This window comes from Mizuhopecten yessoensis, unplaced genomic scaffold (assembly GCF_002113885.1).
Source record: "Mizuhopecten yessoensis strain PY_sf001 unplaced genomic scaffold, ASM211388v2 scaffold10509, whole genome shotgun sequence".
NCBI lineage: Eukaryota > Metazoa > Mollusca > Bivalvia > Pectinida > Pectinidae > Mizuhopecten > Mizuhopecten yessoensis.
The window spans coordinates 234,424-256,232 of NW_018408582.1; the positions used below are offsets into that span (position 1 = coordinate 234,424).

Here is a 21,809-nt window from a genome sequence, read left to right on the forward strand (position 1 = left end):
TAAAAAATAGAAGATTTATATTTATAAAAAAGATTCATGTACAATGCAAACATTCTTTCCATGTTATTACAGTATATACCGTGTACAAAACTCAAGCTACGAAAGCCAGCACGGATTTGCAGTTTCTTCAGAAAAAAACACCTAGGCTTTCTATATTTGTATCAGAATATTCCATACAATAACATCTTCGGTGAAGATTACGTTTTTTTCAATGAATTGCAAAGTAGATACATGTGTAATGTAATTTTAATTGTTTTGCAATCACAGTATCTTTTAAAATGAGCATGTTTCTATTTATAAGGTAAAGTACAATAATAACGCTTTCGGTATCAAAGAATTGCTTCGAAATTTCGAGTTACAGTCTATCAATTATTACTACTTAACTTCGGTGCATAAGGGAAAAGTGTACGAGTTTTCGAGTTCGGCAAACTAAAGTTTGACCTTAGTTGTTATAGTCCTTTTACCTGTATGTCCACACAGTCGTACGAAAGGACGTCAATGCCGGGGGCTTCCCAGGAATTATAAATGACGATGGTCTGGCATCGCTTTCTCTGTTCAAAAACGCACATGACGATTAGAAATAACATTTGCCTCATCAAAACAATTACTGATTAATATTAATGGTATGATTGACGAATAGGTTCACTCCATCAGGTTTTAAAAGTGTATATAACAACATCACTTAGGTTTCCCTTTTTTACATCTACATGTAAATTGGTACATTGTCACAAGCCGCCAGTCTACAAAAACACTATAATTCAGTGTAATAATAATTTATGAAAGTAATAAATAATTTGTTATTCATCGTATCAAAATGCATTGGTATTTTTTTCACTTTATTACAGTGATTTCACAAACACATATTTGTCAAACAACATGATTCACACGTATCTTAATTGAAAAGCAACATACAGGTAAATTCTTTAGTTCAGAAAACGTTTTGTTCCGTTCGTTTACTCATCCGTATTTTGTAGAAACAAATTACACACCTTCCCCGGCGACAATACCGCACATTCAGCCGACGTCTTATTTTCATTGGCCTCCGTGTTGGTACACACCGAGTCGGCAATCACTAAACGAAGTCGGAACATCTCTCCGTCCACGACCTCAAATACATGGAACCGATATGAAATAAATACATGTAATATGTGTATGCGTCTGCGCTTCCAATAGCATTGGTAATAAGGCTCCAACAGCAGTTTTGATTTACCGCTAGAGACTTGATTGGTCATACCCAATCGGAACAAAAGTCACAGAGTTTGTCATAAAATAACCACACGTGCGTTGACATCACTGCCCACAATTATATTGAAAAGGGTTTTTGAATTAGTAAGAATACAAACCGCAAAATAATTATTTAGATTTTTTTCAGCTGATCCTGATAAAACCTTGCCCCGAAAGTTAACAGCTTCTGAACAATAAGAACGATCCCAGTTCTCGAAATCAGATTAAATAAAGGTTAAACTCTTCGTTAATTTATATTAGGAAATTTCTTACCGACTTTAAACAGTTGATGAATATAAGAAAGAATGAAAAATATCGAATTTTGAAGTTTAAAATGTTCTTAGAATTGTTAAATTACTGCATACTAAGGCCAGTTGAGCAAGATGTCTTGTGATGTTACGCTTACTGGTATGTGGGAATTGATTATCCCACAGAGATCATTTTGGAGATTTGAAATTCTAAGGACTCTTTTCATGCAGCAATATTGAAAAAAGCAGCAGGAAAAAATAAACCTACCTGCACCGTCCCATTTTCTATCGTCTGACAAATCTGTCTCGGGATGTCCTCGGAATAGCCTCGATCTCGGTTGATGACGTCAACAACTACATCCACCGACGCGTGTAAGTGCGGGTCACTCATATTAACTGGGATCTGATGTCCGGGTGGACCGACCTGTCATATTTCAGATTATGAGTATACAATATTTACTGATAATGATAATGATGATGATGATAACGACGATCCTCTGCAGCAGCTGCTGCTGATGACGATGACGAAAATGACGACGATGACGATTCCACTGCAGCAGTAGCTTTTGCTGTTACTGCTGCTTACGATAATGATGATGATAATGATGATACTTATCGCACCTCGGACAAAAATGTCCAAAAACCATTGGTTTAGAGCTGTCACGTGGTTTTCTATAGAGGGTCAGAAGGATTCCATTATAGGGCAATATGGCCGCCCATTGCTCACCGCTTCAAAACTAAAACAACAGATACGGGTACCTGAATATTCTAAAAATGATACAATGCTCACCGCAATTCCTATTCGCTACATTGTATCGTAAGATGATAGGAGTTGCCTCCCCTACGCCAGGCAAAAATAGTAAGACGTTGTCGCCAGCGACCGTCTTTTGTTTTAGCGTGGGTGCCGTCCCCTTATCGATGCGTTTCGGCGACATCGACAAACAACATCAATGGAGAGATTTGGGCAGACGACCACTGAGGATATGAACAAGAAGCGACTTAACAGTACATCTGCAAACACACAAAAAGTCAACAAGACGTGTGTCAAGTGTTTAAAATATTATCTTGGGGAGAAAAAAAAGGTTGTGAATTTTGAAGCCTTCACCGCAGCGAGGTTAGATGAATGTTTATCACATTTTTACCTTGATGCAAGGAAAACTGATGGGGACCAGTACAAAGTACCACACTGGAGGCAATTCGACACGGTATTAACAGGTATCTCAAATCACCGCCGTATAACAAAACATTTGATATGATTAAAGACTGTGAATTCAGGATGTCTAACTCCAGTTTCAATGCCGCAATGGCGGAAGTCAAGCACCTGGGCAAAGGCAGTGTGCATCATTATATGGCGATTGGCAAGAATGATCGCCAAAAGTTGTATTCTTCTATTCATATTAATCCTGAAACTCCAGGAGGGCCTTTTTAGTATTTAATAAAGTGCAATTTGATATTCGCCTCTACTTTTGCCGGCGAGGGGCAGAAAACATGCATACCATGAACAAGGGAACATTCGCTGTTAAAACAGGTTCCAAAACTGGGCTCAAGTATGTTGAGAAAGCCGTGGATGAACTGACAAAAAACCACAGGGAAAGTGACAAGGAGTAAACTTCTGGAGTGATGCTCGAGTCACCAGGTAATTGCTATTATTAAATCAATTAATTGTCTGGAATCATGTTCGATTTGTTTACAAATCTGACAAAAAATTATGTTATATAATAAGCAATAATAATTCAAGAAATTCTCATTTAAATGGAAAAGCTACGTATACTGTACAGTAGTCCGAATTATTCTGACGTTTTATCGACTTTTTTCATATCGGTGTGTCGTCGATTAACGTCAGAACTCCGGCCCTCTATATAATATGCGGGAAATATGCGACCCGCGCCCGGAGCGCACTTCAAACTGATATTTTAGAAACAAATCGTCACTTTCACACACATGTCGCACATGGATCGAAAGATCTGTTCTTTATGCACAAGATGAACATCCATAGCATGCCTCAAACAACCAATACAATCACTAAAAACATATTTTTTCAAACTTGCTCTGTTTTACTCTAGTTTTTTGGTAGCCCCGCCTTCTAATGTCACGTGACTAAAATATCGCCGGCCTACGTCACAATGTTGGGAATTACCTTCGTTAACGCGAGATCTCGTCAAGTCATGTGACATTGCTCATGGCCTAATTACCATTAAAAACATGGGTTGGTATAGAAAACGTTGGAAAATAATTTTCGTAATGTTTTTTGAAACATGTTATTGATACCACCTAGTGCATAGAGAATAGATCTTTTGATCCATGTGCGACATGTGTGTGAAAGTGACGATTTGTTTCTAAAATATCAGTTTGAAGTGCGCTCCGGGCGCGGGTTGCATATTTCCCGCATATTATAGAGGGCCGGAGTTCTGACGTTAATCGACGACAGACCGATATGAAAAAAGTCGATAAAACGTCAGAATAATTCGGACTAACTGTACAGTAGTCATTTTTTTAAGATTTTTTTTTATTGAAATATATAAAACCTGGAAAATGTCTTTTTAACTATCACGACCCAGGAATATCGCTAAAATGTTGTGTCTTACAGTTAACTTACTGTTAAATCAGCCAAATTGAGTATATTTGTACCGTAATTGCAAAAGATTTTGCCTAAAATTAGCTGTAACGTTATGCCTTAGTTTAATTTATTCTACAGATTATGGCAGCGCCCGAAAGAATCGTTCGCAGATGACGAGCCAATGTGGTACTGCAATAGTCCAGTGGGAGAGAAAAAACTCAAGACCTTCATGAGCAACATGAGTGTATCGTGCAGACTCAGTGAAATCTTCACCAACCATTCAATAAGAGCAACAGGCGCGACCATTTTATCAAAGTCCAGTTTCGGGGCAGCGCAAATCATGTCGGTAACTGGCCATAAATCGGTGCAGTCGTTGTCGGTCTATCAACAAGTAGATACCGACGAGAAAGTCTTAATGGGAAACTCCATTTCGGCGTCTCTACAGCCAAATCATACCTCCTCCCCCAGTGCGACCAGCTCTCCTCCCTCCCCCAGTGCGACCAGTGCTAGCTCTCCCTCCTGCCCCGTGTACAGAAATGGCAGAGTTTGTTCCAACCGATCTTAATGACATTAATATTGACGAACTTTTTGATGATTTTGGAGCAGACTCTGACTATTCAGTTACAAATAACTCTATGAAGGTTCAACGCACCAATCAGGGCAATCACCCACAAATGTTCCACAGGTGCAGTGTTACTATTATACAAAATCTCACAATTAACAAATGAGAACATGTTAACGATCTGTGTGATATCTTGTTCCAAGGACAAAAAAAAAAAAGTTACATGTTATGTTTTTGTTGTATAATTTATTTTATTTTCATTTATGAAAGTTGATTAAATTTGTTAAATATTCATGTTGTTTTGTTATGCATTACATCATTTTCATTTTAAGCAAAAAGGGTCCTCCATGCGAGAAATTCGTTATATAGTCAGTTACGGACCCTCTACAGAACCATAGGGGGTCAGTAAGATTTAGATGTGGTGAGGGCGGAGACCCCTATAAATCTTACCTACCCTCTATGGTTCTGTAGAGGGTCAGTAACTGACTATATAACTAATAATGTTAAGATGATGATAATGATAATGATAACGACAACGCGACGACGACAACCGCCATGACCCTACGATAGTAATCAGAAGGAGGAGGAGGATACAAAACAGTTTTAAAAAGTCTAAACATATGAAAAGGAAATAAATTAGCAGTTGTCAACAGCAACAAATTTATTTTTCAATGTGGAAGATGCAAGTTTGTATAAATGTATCGTGTTTATGAAACAGTAATATCAATACAACGACGTCCACTTACTTGTGATTGCACTCCTGTTATCATTGTCAACACTGCTGTGACTGAGACCAGCATCAGGACGACACCGGTCGACATAGCTTCCACGTAGACGGCCATTGTCTCAGCCAGTGTCTGCTATAACTGGCCGGTCTTATCTATCACTCGAAATGACCTTATGAAACCCCTAGGTTTGTTATCAATGAAACCTGATTTTAATACAGCCTTTCTTTGACAGCCAAATAACAAACTCTTTTATAATAAAACTTGGTCAATCCGATACCTTAGTATTACGACATCTTGTCTGATTCAATATGAAGCTGTGATCCCATGACATGGGTATTCCAGTCTCATCTGATCAATAAATTGTTTGCCACAGGGTGTCAGATTAGGCAGGTTTCGCAGTATTGTTTTTTTCAAATACGTAGGCTAATATTTTAAGGTCTAGGAACACAATGCAAAATATATTTAACTCATAGTGTTGTCAGATTTTCTAAATGCAAAGATATAATGCAGTGCAGCTAATGTCAAATAGTTTGTGTCGAACCCGTTAAAGCGCTATCAAACGGCCTACACCTCATGGCCGACCCGTAATGGAGTTATTGTAATAAATCAATCAATCAATCAACTTTATTGCATTTTACATCCAATTTACAAGGATCGAGCTGCAAACATCAAACAAACATTGATACTGTATAATGGACAGTAAAAACTACATACTTATGCAGGCCGTCTAAACATTTATAGGGTAGAGACACATTCGTATTATAAATCTTAACGTTACAGTAACCACATAAACTGATGAGTATGCCGAGCAGGGGATACGACGTGTTATCAGTGTGCACTTTGATCTTAGGGTCATATATACAGGGCACAGATTATACATACACACACATGCAGGTCGCTACCGGAAGAAATTCCAGGTGTTGGTAAACATCTGTCATCTCCCCGAACATACGGTACATGTAAGTTTAACGTTTTTATTCAATCTACACCTAATTGGTAACGCGTACACCTACATGTTCATAACACGCGTGTATTACACATGCGAATTAGGGGAACGTTTATCATAACAAGGGAAACAACTCGTGTGCACTGTAATTGTACATTCAGTATTGATTTAAAATTAAAACCAAATAATGTACTTCATCATGGCCACCATATTCCTGATATATGAGAACAATATGTAGAAGTGTTATACCGTGGAAATATATGGATAGGAGCAGTGTTGTCTGGTTAGAAGTTTGGGGATTGCCAATAATACACATCTCCACCCCACCGCCAGGTGATGAATGATTCTGTTTTCCTTTCACCGAAGTGGGGAGGATCAATATCCTCCCATCCCTGAAACATCATGGGAAAAAATGAGCTGTGTGCTAATCACCCCTCTATAAAATGGCGTTAACTATTGTAAAAGTGACGATACTTTAGTATTTTCATGGTGATATCGGTAGTTCCTCAGCCTAGGGTATTACACGGGAAAGAAAAACAGTTTTTGTATTATTTATTTGCATATATATATAAGTTCAGAACTGAATTGCCAACTTTCGGCGCCACCACAGATAAACGTTCAGTGTAAAGCTGTAAGACTTTCCCAATAAATGCAATGTTTGACAGCATATGTTTTTAAATTAATTAGATAATGGCGGTAATAGAAGGAAGTGTGACGTCACTTGGTATACAGATCGTTTACGTCATAGTGGGCGTGTTCTGTGTGGTGAAGGCCTTGACCCTATTGGGGAGTTATAGAAAAATGAAAAAGCGTTACGACGAAATCCCAGGATTCGAAAAGAAAGATTATCACTGGTTGACGGGAAATATACATAAAGTGAGTATGAATATATGTTAAAGATTAGGCCCAATATACCACAGATTTGTATGACTGTGAATATATAAGTGAGGACCGGACTGGGTAAGTCGCGAATGACCAGGCGGATTCGTTGATACAGTAGTACGTCAGTCAGGGGTTCGGTTAGAAAATGAATTTAGTTAACGGATTTGTGCTAAATAATTAAACATGATTTTTACATTAATCCATACAAATTCTATTTTTTTCAATATGACTATCTTTCATTAATTCAATTCTGTTTTGATTTACATCTCACACCAGATTCAAACTTGAAAAAACTGCGTTAGCCAAAATTAAAAAAAAACTTTGAAATTGTCGTCATGTAATAACGCCTGATTGAAGAGCATGTGCAATTATATTCATATTGAAAGTGGGTAAAATTGAATTGGAAAGGGATTTAAATAGCACATGCTATTATTGGACGGGCGTGGAAAATATTATAATAACCGGGTAATGATCACAGATAACGAGGCCCATTAACACACTGAAATCATGCAATGCCACTCGATATCAAAAATAGAAAACAAATGTCGGGGAAATCTTTCTAGCTTGCACAGAGATAACAATCATTATTCTTACAGTTTCCAAAGGAGACAGAAAAAAGGCTGGAACTACACAGAAGTCTTATGATAAACAACCCCCGTGTGTGTAGGATGTGGCTGGGGCCTTTTGTGGCCAACATCTTCGTTCATCACCCAGATTCAATCAAACGTATTCTAAAGTCATCAGGTAAGCTATATTTTGGTGATCTATTAAGTGACTTAGTGTTTCACTAAAATTATAATTGATGTGATATGTGAGTATATAATATAGTGTGTTATTTCTAAAATCGAAATGTGTTAACAATACTACACAGTTTGTGCAAATAACATACACAAAAGAAACTTTGAATATTTAATATCAATTACGCAAGTAACCTATGCTACACTGTAGTTTGACACAAAGTAAGACATTGTTTAAGACAGTGCAGCTGCCCACAATTGTTCATAAATGAGCATGATCAAGAATTAAAATTATGGGCGCCAGTGAATAGAATGACCTTCTTTAAGAAAGTGCTTTGCTGCTTCTCCCTCATTGCTACATAACATATACTCTTAATCCTCTTCGTTCTCCACATCGTGGAGGGCATTTGCGTCCATGTGACTACATTACCAATCCGACATGCTTCACATATGGATGCATATTATTTATCGTTACCTTGCATGGGCATCTTATACATCTTTGTAAAAATTTGTTCGTTTTTTTGTTGTTATTATCATGAAATCAGTATTCGAATGGCTTCAAAATTATTTTGATTCTTAAACACTAAGAGTTTAGTTACTGAACCAGATGTTATAGATACAGTAGGAGACGGACGTGTGTAGATACAGAAGGACAAGGTTTCTGAGTTATTTCAAACTTATTTCTACGTCCAAGAGCCCAAGGCTCGTGGCCTAGGTGGATCGTACGAATACCTGCTGCCGTGGCTGGGGGAAGGATTACTGGTCAGCAACGGTGACAGATGGGCGCGGTCACGTCGGCTTCTCACCCCAGCTTTCCATTTTGACATCCTTCGTCCATACGTCGACATTTACAATGAGGCATCAGACCTTCTGTTGGTTCGTATAGTCTAAGCATATACTAGTATAACTCTCATTGTATTATGATATGTGTATCTACTGAAATCGTAAATCCTAATGCTTTCACTCTTATTTTGGTATTTCGCACCCATGTTTGTTTTAGATTGTTAAATGTATTGGAATTATTTTATCGCACGGATTTCTCTATACGTTGTAAAAATACTCCACATGTGTGATTCATCATCTTTCAGATATTTTATTTTTATCATTGTTAAGATAAAGTTGAAAGTAATGAGAAACTAATTTGTTTTATAGGACAAAATGGCGTCGGATGTGAAGAAAGGCCGGAGTTTCGAGCTCTTTGGTAACATCAGCATGTGTACTCTGGACATTATACTTAGATGTGCTTTCTCTTACGAGAATGACTGCCAGGTTAAGGGGTAAGACTGACAACTGTATTATTGATTGATTGCTGCGAACAGTTTGTTCAAGTAGTTGATGTCTTATGAAGTTTTTTTAACCTGTTTTAGATGTTTGTGGAGTAAGCCTCTGTGGTGTGGAGATAGTTCGTGTTCGTCCCTGTCTCTTTGCCAAGTTAAACATTATAACAATGTAAACACATTCACAATGAAATAATATAAAAATAACTGAAAACATATCTTATAGTCAGGTTTTATTAAAATAGTAATAACATCCTAGCCAACAAGAGGGATTAGTATTAGTTTTAAAAACTTGTTTCATACATGTACTTGTTGTAAAATAAATAAAATTTCTATATATATTATATTATCAAAATATACTTTTCAACTTAAGTATATCCAATTAATCCTAAAAGGACGAACTTGGTGGAGTGAATGTTTAAGTTTCTGCATCGATTGACCAATGTTTTTAAATTGTTGAATAAATGCTTTCATTGCTTCATTTTCTAAACGCTCAAACCAACTTCAAAAAGCGAAACACTTAACATGGTCACGGTGCAAAACGTGATTCCTTGGCCAAGTCCAATCGGAGTTTAAGAAATCATTCATCAACTAAACTAGGAGTTGGTCTTACAGTACAGAACTTTGGAAATGATTATGGATATGCTATGACTGTAGGTGTCCGTGATACCACGAACTTCAACCTACGAGGACAATTCAAATTGTTCACTCGAGCTTGACTAGACACAACCAATGGTGTCGTTGCAGAAAAGAGCTGCATTAAGCTATTCATTATTTCCAAACTAAGGCTTGCAATTCACTGTTAACGAGAAAACTATTTAATGTTGTTATTTATTTTCTTATTTGTTTCAATTTTAACGATCTCGCAATAGCTAAGAGTATATCGTGGCACGATATCTACGGACACACACTGTTGGAGCCACACCTTACAAATACATGGTGTCAATAAACTGAAATATAATTACCTGTATAGGACAGCATGACGACCCATACGATGAACTTTTCTGATAGTGATATCCATACGATGGCTTGTACTTACTGTTTCCTTTCCTTACAAAGATTTAAATATATATTTGTGTTTTCTCATAGGGAAACGCACCCGTACGTTGTGGCTGTCAATGAACTGTCCGAAACACTTCTGCATCGAACAAGGTGAGAATCTTACTATCCACGTATTTAAATCTGAAAAATCGATCGAGGTATTACATGAATGTAAGTTTAAATGTATATTAATAATAACATAAATTGTTTCCATTTTCAATCTGAACCAACTGTACAGATTTTGACAAAAAAAATGTTGAAAGATCTATTCTACATTGTTGTCACAAGTAAGCATGGGTAACTTGTAAGCTATCTTTAGTTAATGGTAATTGGTACTTGGTATGCACAAGAAAACAGGCATTTGTAATGTTCAAGTAATTCAAGTTACTGTTTTAATATATAAAATAAATCTGGAATCTAATTCTAATTCAAATAATAAGCATTTTGGTTAAGGTAGCGTACGTCCTTAAAGACATTTCGATCATAACCCTTGTTATATTTCACCTCTGTCTACGTTCTATTTCTCTTGTACTGTGCTTGAACTAACGAAGCTTAATATTTTCCCCCTTAACCTTGCTTCACAGAATTTGACTCTCGAATGAAGTTATATTAAATTATCTCGACGTTTGATCGTGCTATGTAATACTATTTCGGTCGTACACCGTTACAGGATACCGTTACTGCATCCAGACTTCATATTTTATCTGACGTCAGAAGGCCGACGCTTCCGGCGGAACTGCAATTTCGTTCACTCTGTGACTGAAGAAATCATCGCCAAACGGAAACAAACATTGGTGAGACACTGACGATTAATGTACATCACTGATTTGACACAATTTTTTATGTTGACATGACTCATGTCTATGACATTCAACATTGATAAGTCATTGATAATGATTGAAATTAATTACGGTTGGAATCAAACATGGATGATACACTGATACTTCAAACAGCCCATGTCATGACAGTTATAATTGAAAACAAAATGTGTTTAAACGTTGGTGATTGAACGAACTTTGTTGTATAATTGATGATTGAAAAAGACACTTGTGACACTGATTATTGAAAACAAACCCTGTTCTTACACTGATGATTGAAAACAATCTTTGTTGTAACGGTTTTGATTGAAAACAGATTTCGTTCTGACACTGATAGTTAAAACCAATGAGTGAGGCTTAGTGATTCACTGACGATTAATATCAATTGTTTTGTTCACTTAACATATAGAGTACACTGTCTTAACAGTTTACGAGCAAGCATAACACATTGTTCACGTAAACCTTACCGTTCAATTAAGTCAACATTTCATTGTTTACTGTACACGCTTTAATATATATTTAGAATATTTTTGTCCAATTACATTTTCAGATATTCTATTAATGTCTCAGCTCCTTATAACATAAAATATGCTTTCAGTATAACTATGAAAGATAAAACACTTACATATCAGAGTGTCGTTCATACAGATGTACATTTTGTTGTTAGAGAGACATTGTACCATTCCCATAGTTAAAGTGGAATCTATCTATAGATATACTACAGCCTTCTCTGTTCAAATAATACATTTTGAGATATGGTTTTGTAAAAGTCTAAGAAATACCCTGTACTGCTTGTAGTCAACTGATTAAAATATATCTCTTACAAATGACCTTTCGATACGAGGTTTCAATACAAGTAGGTTAACATCACCTGAATTTAGTTAAGGCACTTCCACGTATTTTTGTATATTTTGAATAATATGTGAACCGTTGTTAACACTGTATATGCGCAGTTCCTGAACATTGTTTAGAATGTATCTACTGCAGTTCCCGTCACGTTTCCTGTTTTCAGTAAATTGTTTCCGGCCTCAGGTAGAGTAACCCTATTGTTGATATCCGCACAGCTGATAGTAAGTTATTTACTGGATTGTTAACGATCCGTCAACAGAGAAGAGGGCCAATCTAAGTAAATTAAACATGTTAGAGAAAATGACATCAAACTCCGGAAAGGTAAACAACAAATGTCACCTTGAAAAGTGAAAAGTGGTTATTGTTATACCTCGATAAAACGAACTATGCCGGATATTTTTCTCAGATATAATACTAATGCGCATGTCTATTTGTACACATTTTTTAACCATTTAATTATGGCGCTGCTGAGTCTTTTTTTTCTCCCACACTTCACATGTACATTCCCCTTCTTGGTAGGGAAAAGATAAACCTGTCTTGATATACCTCGATCAAGACAGCTGACACGCGCTATTACATCACAGACAACGCACTTCTTTCAACATGCCTGTGACCCTGTGCACTTTTAGCAAAACCGATTACATCATCACTTTTTACACACATGTATACTTCACATGTAAACAAAACGTGGCAAGCTCAGCATTCCGACAGTTCCAAATAGGCGAATGTGTTGCCGTAGGAAAAAATGGTGAAAAGGTAAGAATTGTTGATGAATTTAATTGATGATGGTTCGGTGCATTGGGGTCAAAAATACAACTTCGCAGTGAAGGTATTTTACGTTAAGAAAATGTGGGAGAAAAATAATCAGTATCTGCTGTGTGATGTAAACAGAGATATCTCAAACCTCGGGATGAGATATTTTTTAGGTTTAGCACTCGGCAAAGCCTCGTGATAAACCTAAAAAAATATCTCACCCTCTGGTTGAGATATCTCTGTCTACATCACACACGAGTGATATATTCTATTAGTCCACCATATTAAATAAGGCTGGCCACTAGCAATGTTGGAGAATGGCTGACGTCTGTCCTATCTCCTTGCAACAGTCACATTAATGGTATAGTGGCCTATACACAGAGCGTACATGGCAGCTGTTCTGTATTGCTGATGTGCACGAGTATGTTCTAATTCTGTATTTCTTCTGAAATTGAATTTATTTTCTATTAAAAGCAGCATAACACTTGCCAAATGAACTGCAATATAAAACAGTGGATACTCTTATTGTCTTTTTTATATCAATGCAGAAGGAAAAGAAGTTTCAGCCGAAGCCTCGCTATCTCGACTTTCTTGATATTTTACTGAGTGCAAGGGATGAAACTGGACAAGGACTTTCTGACGCCGAGATACGGGATGAAGCAGACACCTTTCTGTTTGAGGGTAAATATTACTATTATATAATTTCACAAATGGCCGTTAAGTAATACAATGACACTCGAACGAAGACTTCAATAAATACCATATACTCAGGAAAATGTCAGAAAGATATAGTAACATAACAAAATAGACGTCTATCTTAGAGTTAAAAAACAGAACAAGGAAGCAAAAGTCGATTCGATAAGACAACAAAGGGGAAAGCAAAACGACAAGAATGAAAGGATGATCCCACGAAATTGGATGAACATCCAGGTGTTCGGAACATAATATACGCCGGATCGTCTGTCACCTACGACTTTTCTCAGGGAAGTTTGAAGATTGAGGTCTAGGAAGCCTCTTTCTCAGTTTTATTTATTTGTCTGATACGTATAACAGGCATTGGATGTGGCAAATTAAACTTTGATGTAAGCTCTATTCCAACGAAAAGTGGTATGCTGCATTATGGTAAAAAAGAACACAACTATTCAAACCAATTTGAACTAGAATTTATTTAATTATTGTTTGGCGTAAGTGGACACGGCTTCATTATCAATTTTGGTTACAAACCATATGAGACAATTGCTCCGACTAGTTTTGGGCTACCGCAAATGGTACCCTAAATCCACATTAGGCCTATACATGGAGCCAATTTCTCCCTATATATTCAATATACAATGTTCATTTAAACCAATAAACTCAAATTAATAATTGAATTATCCAAATGTACAATTTAACTTTTTATATTCCTTCTGGTTACTGTAAAGTCAATTGTCAATACAACTTTACTGAAATGACGTTTTACACCTGACCCCGAAAACGAAGGTCGGGTGCATATTAATTACCTGAATTATCACTCCCAAAGTTTTTTGCCGCGCAACACCAACACTTCATACCATCACTGAACCTTTTCATAGATGAAGCCGTGCCGTAGTCGATGTAGCTAGCATCCGAAACTTGACTTCAAAACCCCGAAAACGATGGTGATGAGCCGATGTGTAGAAACTACAGGTTGTTCAAGTTGACCATAGAATCGAGTGCTGTAATCTTCCCATGATCCAGGCTTCCAAAACGCTATTCTGAATAAAAGAGAAAAGAAAACCAGCAGTATCCCCCTTTCTTTTGGGAACGGGTGAGAGGGTAAATTTTCTTGCAATCGATTCCTACCATGAATTTATAACAAATTATCGGAGCAAACTCACCACTCAACCTTCTTCTTCCCTTGATAGTTTGAAAATGAGTGTTTGAAATTGAGGTTGAAACAGGGGACAGCACTCTATTTCAAATTTTATTTCGATTTGTCACGTACACCAAAAGTAATCAGCTACATGCAAGGGGAGACAACTCCTTTAGCTTTCCAGATCTTTTTTACCATAACACCGTCCATTGAATAAGCAATAGCCGGGAATATATTGATTAGTAAAATAAGATATAATTTTCCCTGATTATGTCTATAACTAGCACTGTAGTAATGAATCCAATTTGTTGGTTGTCATTTATGAAATTTTACGATTATAACCTTTACCGTTGGAAATAGCAATGTAAGGTTTAAGTGTTTAATAGATTTGGGGCGCGGGGAACATACGTTCAGTGTACATCTGTCATATTGCCGCCATACGTGTGTTAAATGCATACATGTCTTTCTGCCGCAAGTGTTCGGGAGTTTCAATAACTGTTACCCGTGTAGCAATTGTACATTAACTCCTCACGTGTAATATTGGAGCATGTCCCCACTCGTGCAGTGACAGTACATTACCCAAATATTGAATAAGCGTGCACGAAACCAAGTGTGGTGATAGTACATGTACTTGTAAATAACCCTGCACGTTAAGTTCTAGCTTTACATATAAAGTCAATGATTTACAGGACACGATACTACAGCTAGTGGAATCACGTGGACATTGTTCGCCCTTGCTGGTCATCCTCATTTTCAGGCCAAGGTCAAGGGAGAGATTGATGACGTCAGCAAAGGGAGAAAGTGTAAGGACATTCAATGGTGAGTCGACACATACATTGTATTACATTGGTTATCAGAATTTTGTAAATATCGCTTTCCTGCAGGGGAAAGTTCAACTTGTAATTCTTGAGTAGGAAAATCGATAATGTCAGTTGTTCAAGAAAGTCTATGTGTTATCATCTTGTTATAACCCGAGTCTTAAGGCAAGAAAAACGAAATCTTGATAGCCGCCATTTATATGGCATACATGTACATGTAAAATGACAGAACAGATTGGTCTAGTTTTCTAGCAATGATTTTAATAGTAAGAGTTGTATATATTTCGAATTATAAAATGTTCCCGTATTTTCAACTGCGACTACGAAATTAAGGGAATGTCTCTCACTACTTGGAAATAGTTCCGTTTGTTTAGAAGGGACGGTTGTGGAAGCTTTAAAATGACATTAGAGCTATGAAATGTTGCTTGATATTTTACATATATTTTGTATATATCTTAAAGGGAAGACCTTCCAAAGCTTCAGTACCTAACACAGTGTATCAAAGAAGGTATGAGACTTCACAGCCCTGTTCCCTTTATACAAAGACGACTCAAAAAGGAAATTGAAATGCCAGACTGTACTCTCCCAGGTGGCGCTCTCGTCACTTTACATCTGTATAACCTGCATCACAACCCTCATGTTTGGACCGATCCGGATACATACGACCCGGAACGGTTTAATCCGGATACGGTCCGGGAGTTAGACACGTACAGTTTTATTCCCTTTTCAGCTGGATCGAGGTATGTACTACATGTAGGTTTACTGATCTATTTTATTGTAAGCATACCGGTCTAAAACGTTTGATGTACATGTTTTATTTATGTAAAGAAAGTAGTGTGTTTCCGCTTGGGCCAAACGAGCGACTCCCAGTCCGCCGTTCTTCCTACTGAGATTTTCCCCCTAGAACGAAGCATGACGGCTATCGTATATGCAAATTAAAAAGCTGCCGTAAAAATCCCGTCTGTTTAATATCTTCGCCCTTTGAATACCTTTTCAACTCAGGTTCTAGCTCCCTGCCACCTCTTGGAGGGCCATGGACACCATTTGTAGCAGGCACAAAATAAGTGTGCTTCCACCGGTGATCCAACCATCGACCCCTAGCTTTCTAGTACGCAGCTCTATCGATTAAGCCAAAGAAAAATTTAATTTAGTGAATAGCTGTCAGACGACCGTCATTTATAATAGGTAGATGAACACTGTACATATATGTATTTACACATATGATATATGCACGTGGTTGTTATAAAGGTGGTTATTAGATTCAAACGATCTTGATAGTAAGTTGACGTTTACAATTCCAAATAAATGACGTCAAAATTACATATAAACATGCAAACAAAATACAACCCTGAACTATCGACAGTAAAGGTAGAAGTCTATAATTATTGTTTATGTATGTTTTAGAAATTGTATTGGACAACATTTTGCAATGAACGAGGAAAAGGTTGTCATCGCAAGAATCCTACAGAGGTAAATGTTTTTATTATTAGCGTAAGTTGATTAAATAGAGTGTAATGATAGTCTGTATGAAACAAAAGTACAATGTCAGAAGCAAAACACACATTTAAACAACGCAACATAGTTACCACAAGGCCGAACAGTACAGCATACATATACATACAGTAAACAAAACGTCAAACAGTAGAACTTATATAACCAGTGTACGCGATGTTAAACAGTAGAATAGGTATATACAGTTAAAAACAAGGCTAGACAGTAGAACATATATCACCAGTGTACGCGATGTTAAACAGTAGAATAGGAAAATACAGTAAAAACAAGGCTAGACAGTAGAACATATCACCAGTGCACGCGATGTTAAACAGTAGAATAGGTAAATACAGTAAAAACAAGGCTAGACAGTAGAACATATCACCAGTGCACGCGATGTTAAACAGTAGAATAGGTATATACAGTTAAAAACAAGGCTAGACAGTAGAACACATATCACCAGTGTACGCGATGTTAAACAGTAGAATAGGTAAATACAGTAAAAACAATGCTAGACAGTAGAACATATATCACCAGTGTACGCAACGTTAAACAGTAGAATAGGTAAATACAGTAAAAACAAGACTAGACAGTAGAACATATATCACCAGTGTACGCGATGTTAAACAGTAGAATAGGTAAATACAGTAAAAACAAGACTAGACAATAGAACATATCTTAGCAGTGTACGAAATGTTAAACAGTAGAATAGGTAAATACAGTAAAAACAAGACTAGACAGTAGAACATATATCACCAGTGTACGCAATGTTAAACAGTAAAATAGGTAAATACAGTAAAAACAAGACTAGACAATACAACATATCTTAGCAGTGTACGAAATGTTAAACAGTAGAATAGGTAAATACAGTAAAAACAAGACTAGACAATAGAACATATATTAGCAGTGTACGCGATGTTAAACAGTAGAATAGGTAAAAACAGTAAAACAAGGCTATACAGTAGAACATATATCACCAGTGTACGCGATGTTAAACAGTAGAAAAGGTAAAAACAGTAAAAACAAGACTAGACAGTAGAACATACATCACCAGTGTACGCGATGTTAAACAGTAGAATAGGTATATACAGTAAAAACAAGGCTAGACAGTAGAACATATATCACCAGTGTATGCGATGTTAAACAGTAGAATAGGTAAAAACAGTAAAACAAGGCTATACAGTAGAACAGATATCACCAGTGTACGCGATGTTAACCAATAGAATAGGTAAATACAGTAAAACCAAGACTAGACAGTAGAACATATATCACCAGTATACGCGATGTTAAACAGAAGAATAGGTAAATACTGTAAAAACAAGGTCAGGCAGTAGAACATATATCACCAGTGTACGCAAAGTTAAACAGTAGAATAGGTAAATACAGTGAAAACAAGGGTAGACAGTAGAACATATATCACCAGTATACGCGATGTTAAACAGAAGAATAGGAAAATACAGTAAAAACAAGGTCAGACAGTAGAACGTATATCACCAGTGTACGCGATGTTAACCAATAGAATAGGTAAATACAGTAAAAACAATACTATACAGTAGAACATATATCACCAGTGTACGCGATGTTCAACAGTAGAAAAGGTAAAAACAGTAAAAACAAGACTATACAGTAGAACATATATCACCAGTGTATGCGATGTTAAACAGTAGAATAGGTATATACAGTTAAAAACAAGGCTAGACAGTAGAACATATCACCAGTGCACGCGATGTTAAACAGTAGAATAGGAATATACAGTAAAAACAAGGCTAGACAGTAGAACATATCTCCAGTGCACGCGATGTTAAACAGTAGAATAGGAATATACAGTAAAAACAAGGCTAGACAGTAGAACACATATCACCAGTGTACGCGATGTTAACCAATAGAATAGGTAAATACAGTAAAAACAAGGTCAGACAGTAGAACGTATATCACCAGTGTACGCGATGTTAAACAGGAGAATAGGTATATACAGTAAAAACAAGGCTAGACGGTAGAACATATATCACCAGTGTACGCAATGTTAAACAGTAGAATAGGTAAATACAGTAAGAACAAGGCCAGACAGTAGAACATATGTCACCAGTGTACGCGATGTTAAACAGGAGAATAGGTATATACAGTAAAAACAAGGCCAGATAGTAGAACATATATCACCAGTGTACGCGATGTTCAACAGTAGAAAAGGTAAAAACAGTAAAAACAAGACTAGACAGTAGAACATAGGTAAATACAGTAAAAACAAGGTCGGACAGTAGAACATATATCACCAGTGGACGCGATGATAAACAGTAGAATAGGTAAATACAGTGAAAACAAGACTAGACAATAGAACATACATTAGCAGTGTACGCGATGTTAAACAGTAGGAAAGGTAAAAACAGTAAAAACAAGACTAGACAGTAGAACATAGGTAAATACAGTAAAAACAAGGCCAGACAGTAGAACATATATCACCAGTGTACGCGATGTTAAACAGAAGAATAGGTAAATACAGTAAAAACAAGGTCAGACAGTAGAACATATATCACCAGTGTACGCGATGTTAAACAGTAGAATAGGTATATACAGTAAAAACAAGGCCAGACAGTAGAACATATATCGCCAGTGTACGCGATGTTAAACAGAAGAATAGGTAAATACAGTAAAAACAAGGCCAGACATTAGAACATATATCACCAGTGTACGCGATGTTAAACAGAAGAATAGGAAAATACAGTAAAAACAAGGTCAGACAGTAGAACATATATCACCAGTGTACGCGATGTTAAACAGTAGAATAGGTAACAACAGTAAAATCAAGGCCAGACAGTAGAACATATATCACCAGTGTACGCAAAGTTAAACAGTAGAATAGGTAAATACAGTAAAAACAAGGCCAGACAGTAGAACATATATCACCAGTGTACGCGATGTTAAACAGTAGAAGAGGTAAATACAGTAAAAACAAGGGTAGACAGTAGAACATATATTAGCAGTGTACGCGATGTTAAACAGTAGAATAGGTAACAACAGTAAAAACAAGGCCAGACAGTAGAACATATATCACCAGTGTACGCAAAGTTAAACAGTAGAATAGGTAAATACAGTAAAAACAAGGCTAGACAGTAGAACTTATATCATCAGTGTACACGATGTTAAACAGTAGAATAGGTATATACAGTAAAAACAAGACTAGACAGTAGAACATATATTAGCAGTGTACGCAATGTTAAACAGTAGAATAGGTAAAAATATATTAAAAACAAGGCCAGACAGTAGAACATATACAAGGATCACTGGTGTACGCGATGTTAAACAGTAGGATAGATAAATACAGTAAAAACAAGACTAGACAGTAGAATATATATCACCGGTGTACGCGATGTTAAACAGTAGAATAGGTTAATACAGTAAAAACATATTATTGTTAGGAAAACTAATTTACATGAATATTAATATGCACACTAATATAAATGAACGAATTTTATTCTTTTATTTAATATAATACTATAATACTATAATACTATATATCATAACCTAAACTAGAAACTCATATAAGTTCTATGGTTATTATCAATAGTGCTTTTTCTTTGTATCTTTTCTCAATATTTATTTACAGATACACACTAGCGCTCGACCCAAAACACACAGTACAGAAGAAATTTAGTGCTGTACTGAGATCTGAACACGGAATTCACGTCACCATCACGCCAAGGGAGGACACAGCTACAGACAATCAATAATTACGTAGTGACGTCATATATCAACTAACAACTTGGGGTGCTATTAATATTTTTTGATCAAACTGGACTCTAATAATGACAGTTAAACAAACGGATCGAAAATGCATAACGTACTATTTTACTCTTAAGGAAGCGATATCACACTACATGTAACAGCGACATCGATGATCAGTAATACAAATATTTCAGAGTATGGCTTCATCCGTAAACGTACAAAATGTAACACCCAATTACGCTGTATACGGGCCTTATACAAACGATTGTTACGTTTATGTCGTGTACAAATTGGCCCTTCATAACGAAACGTAACTTTTAATCGGGCCGCTTTAAAGCGTCTTTGGGTAATAAAGGTAATGGCTCGAGCGTGTTCTCGCGGTTTCATTTGCAGAACATACGCGATAACGCGAGTGTAGCAGCCGTATCCGATTGTCATCCCGAGCGGTCGATAAACAATGTGTGGCACTTTGCGGACTCTCGGACGTCGATGCAGTTTTTCTCAGATGATTTAATGCAACCACATTTTTGTGCCATTTGGCGCTGCGACACTCCCGCATGGAACATGGTGTAATTGACCAGTCAATGGTGTAACTGACCAGTTAATGGTGTAATTGACCAGTCAATGGTGTAATTGATCAGACAATGGTATAATTGACAAGTCAATAGTGTCATTGACCAGTCAGTAGTGTCTTTGACCAGTCAATGGTGTAATTGACCAGTCAATGGTGTAATTGACAAGTCAATGGTATTATTGACAAGTCAAAAGTGTTATTGACCAGTCAAAGGTGTAATTCTCCAGACAATGGTGTAATTGACCAGTCAATGGGGTAATTGACCTGTCAATGGTGTAATGGACCAGTCAATGGTTAATTGACCAGTCAATGGGGTAATTGACCAGACAATGGGGTAATTGACAAGTCAATGGTGTTATTGACAAGGCAAAAGTGTTATTGACCAGTCAAAGGTGTAATTCTCCAGACAATGGTGTAATTGACCAGTTAATGGTGTAATTGACCAGTCAATGGTGTAATTGACAAGTCAATGGTGTAATTGACAAGTCAATGGTGTTATTGACAAGTCAAAAGTGTTATTGACCAGTCAAAGGTGTAATTCACCAGACAATGGTGTAATTGACCAGTAAATGGTGTCGTTGACAAGTCAATGGTGTCGTTGACAAGTCAATGGTGTCATTACCCAGTAAATGGTGTCATTGACAAGTCAATAGTGTCATTGACCAGTCAATAGTGTCATTGACCAGTCAATAGTGTCATTGTCCAGTCAATGGTGTAATTGACAGTCAATGGTGTAATGGACAGGTCAATGGT

At 36.7% G+C, this 21,809-nt stretch overlaps 2 protein-coding genes and 1 long non-coding RNA gene across 4 annotated transcripts in view; 2 read left to right on the forward strand and 1 right to left on the reverse strand.

Annotated features, from left to right (window-relative positions):
- LOC110460874 overlaps positions 1 to 5,452 on the reverse strand; it is a 39,287-nt gene extending 33,835 nt beyond the window's left edge. For both annotated transcript variants that reach the window (XM_021514070.1, XM_021514069.1), the window contains exons 1-4: positions 5,338 to 5,452; positions 1,741 to 1,896; positions 990 to 1,106; positions 465 to 551 (exon numbers count right to left, since the gene is read on the reverse strand). In XM_021514070.1, coding sequence (XP_021369745.1) covers positions 465 to 551; positions 990 to 1,106; positions 1,741 to 1,896; positions 5,338 to 5,433 — 456 coding nt within the window. In that variant the 5' untranslated portion in view covers positions 5,434 to 5,452. The remainder of the gene's footprint in view (positions 1 to 464; positions 552 to 989; positions 1,107 to 1,740; positions 1,897 to 5,337) is intronic.
- Positions 5,453 to 6,202: 750 nt separating this feature from the next.
- On the forward strand, positions 6,203 to 7,903 carry LOC110460875. Its single transcript, XR_002464064.1, has 3 exons — positions 6,203 to 6,278; positions 6,953 to 7,141; positions 7,744 to 7,903. It is a non-coding gene; the product is annotated as an uncharacterized LOC110460875 (long non-coding RNA).
- A 274-nt stretch (positions 7,904 to 8,177) lies between these two features.
- Positions 8,178 to 21,183, forward strand: LOC110460873 (phylloquinone omega-hydroxylase CYP4F2-like). The gene is made up of 10 exons (XM_021514068.1): positions 8,178 to 8,187; positions 8,579 to 8,760; positions 9,037 to 9,161; positions 10,251 to 10,313; positions 10,873 to 10,996; positions 13,171 to 13,303; positions 15,143 to 15,272; positions 15,733 to 16,011; positions 16,676 to 16,741; positions 20,364 to 21,183. Exons 1-10 carry the CDS (start codon positions 8,178 to 8,180, stop codon positions 20,485 to 20,487), a joined length of 1,236 nt encoding a protein of 411 aa, XP_021369743.1. The 3' UTR covers positions 20,488 to 21,183.
- Positions 21,184 to 21,809: the final 626 nt, after the last annotated feature.

Coding starts and splice junctions, on each gene's coding strand:
- LOC110460873 (XM_021514068.1), top strand. Junction 10,997..13,170: donor CCAAACGGAAACAAACATTG/GTGAGACACTGA, acceptor ATATCAATGCAG/AAGGAAAAGAAGTTTCAGCC. Junction 15,273..15,732: donor AAGTGTAAGGACATTCAATG/GTGAGTCGACAC, acceptor TATATCTTAAAG/GGAAGACCTTCCAAAGCTTC.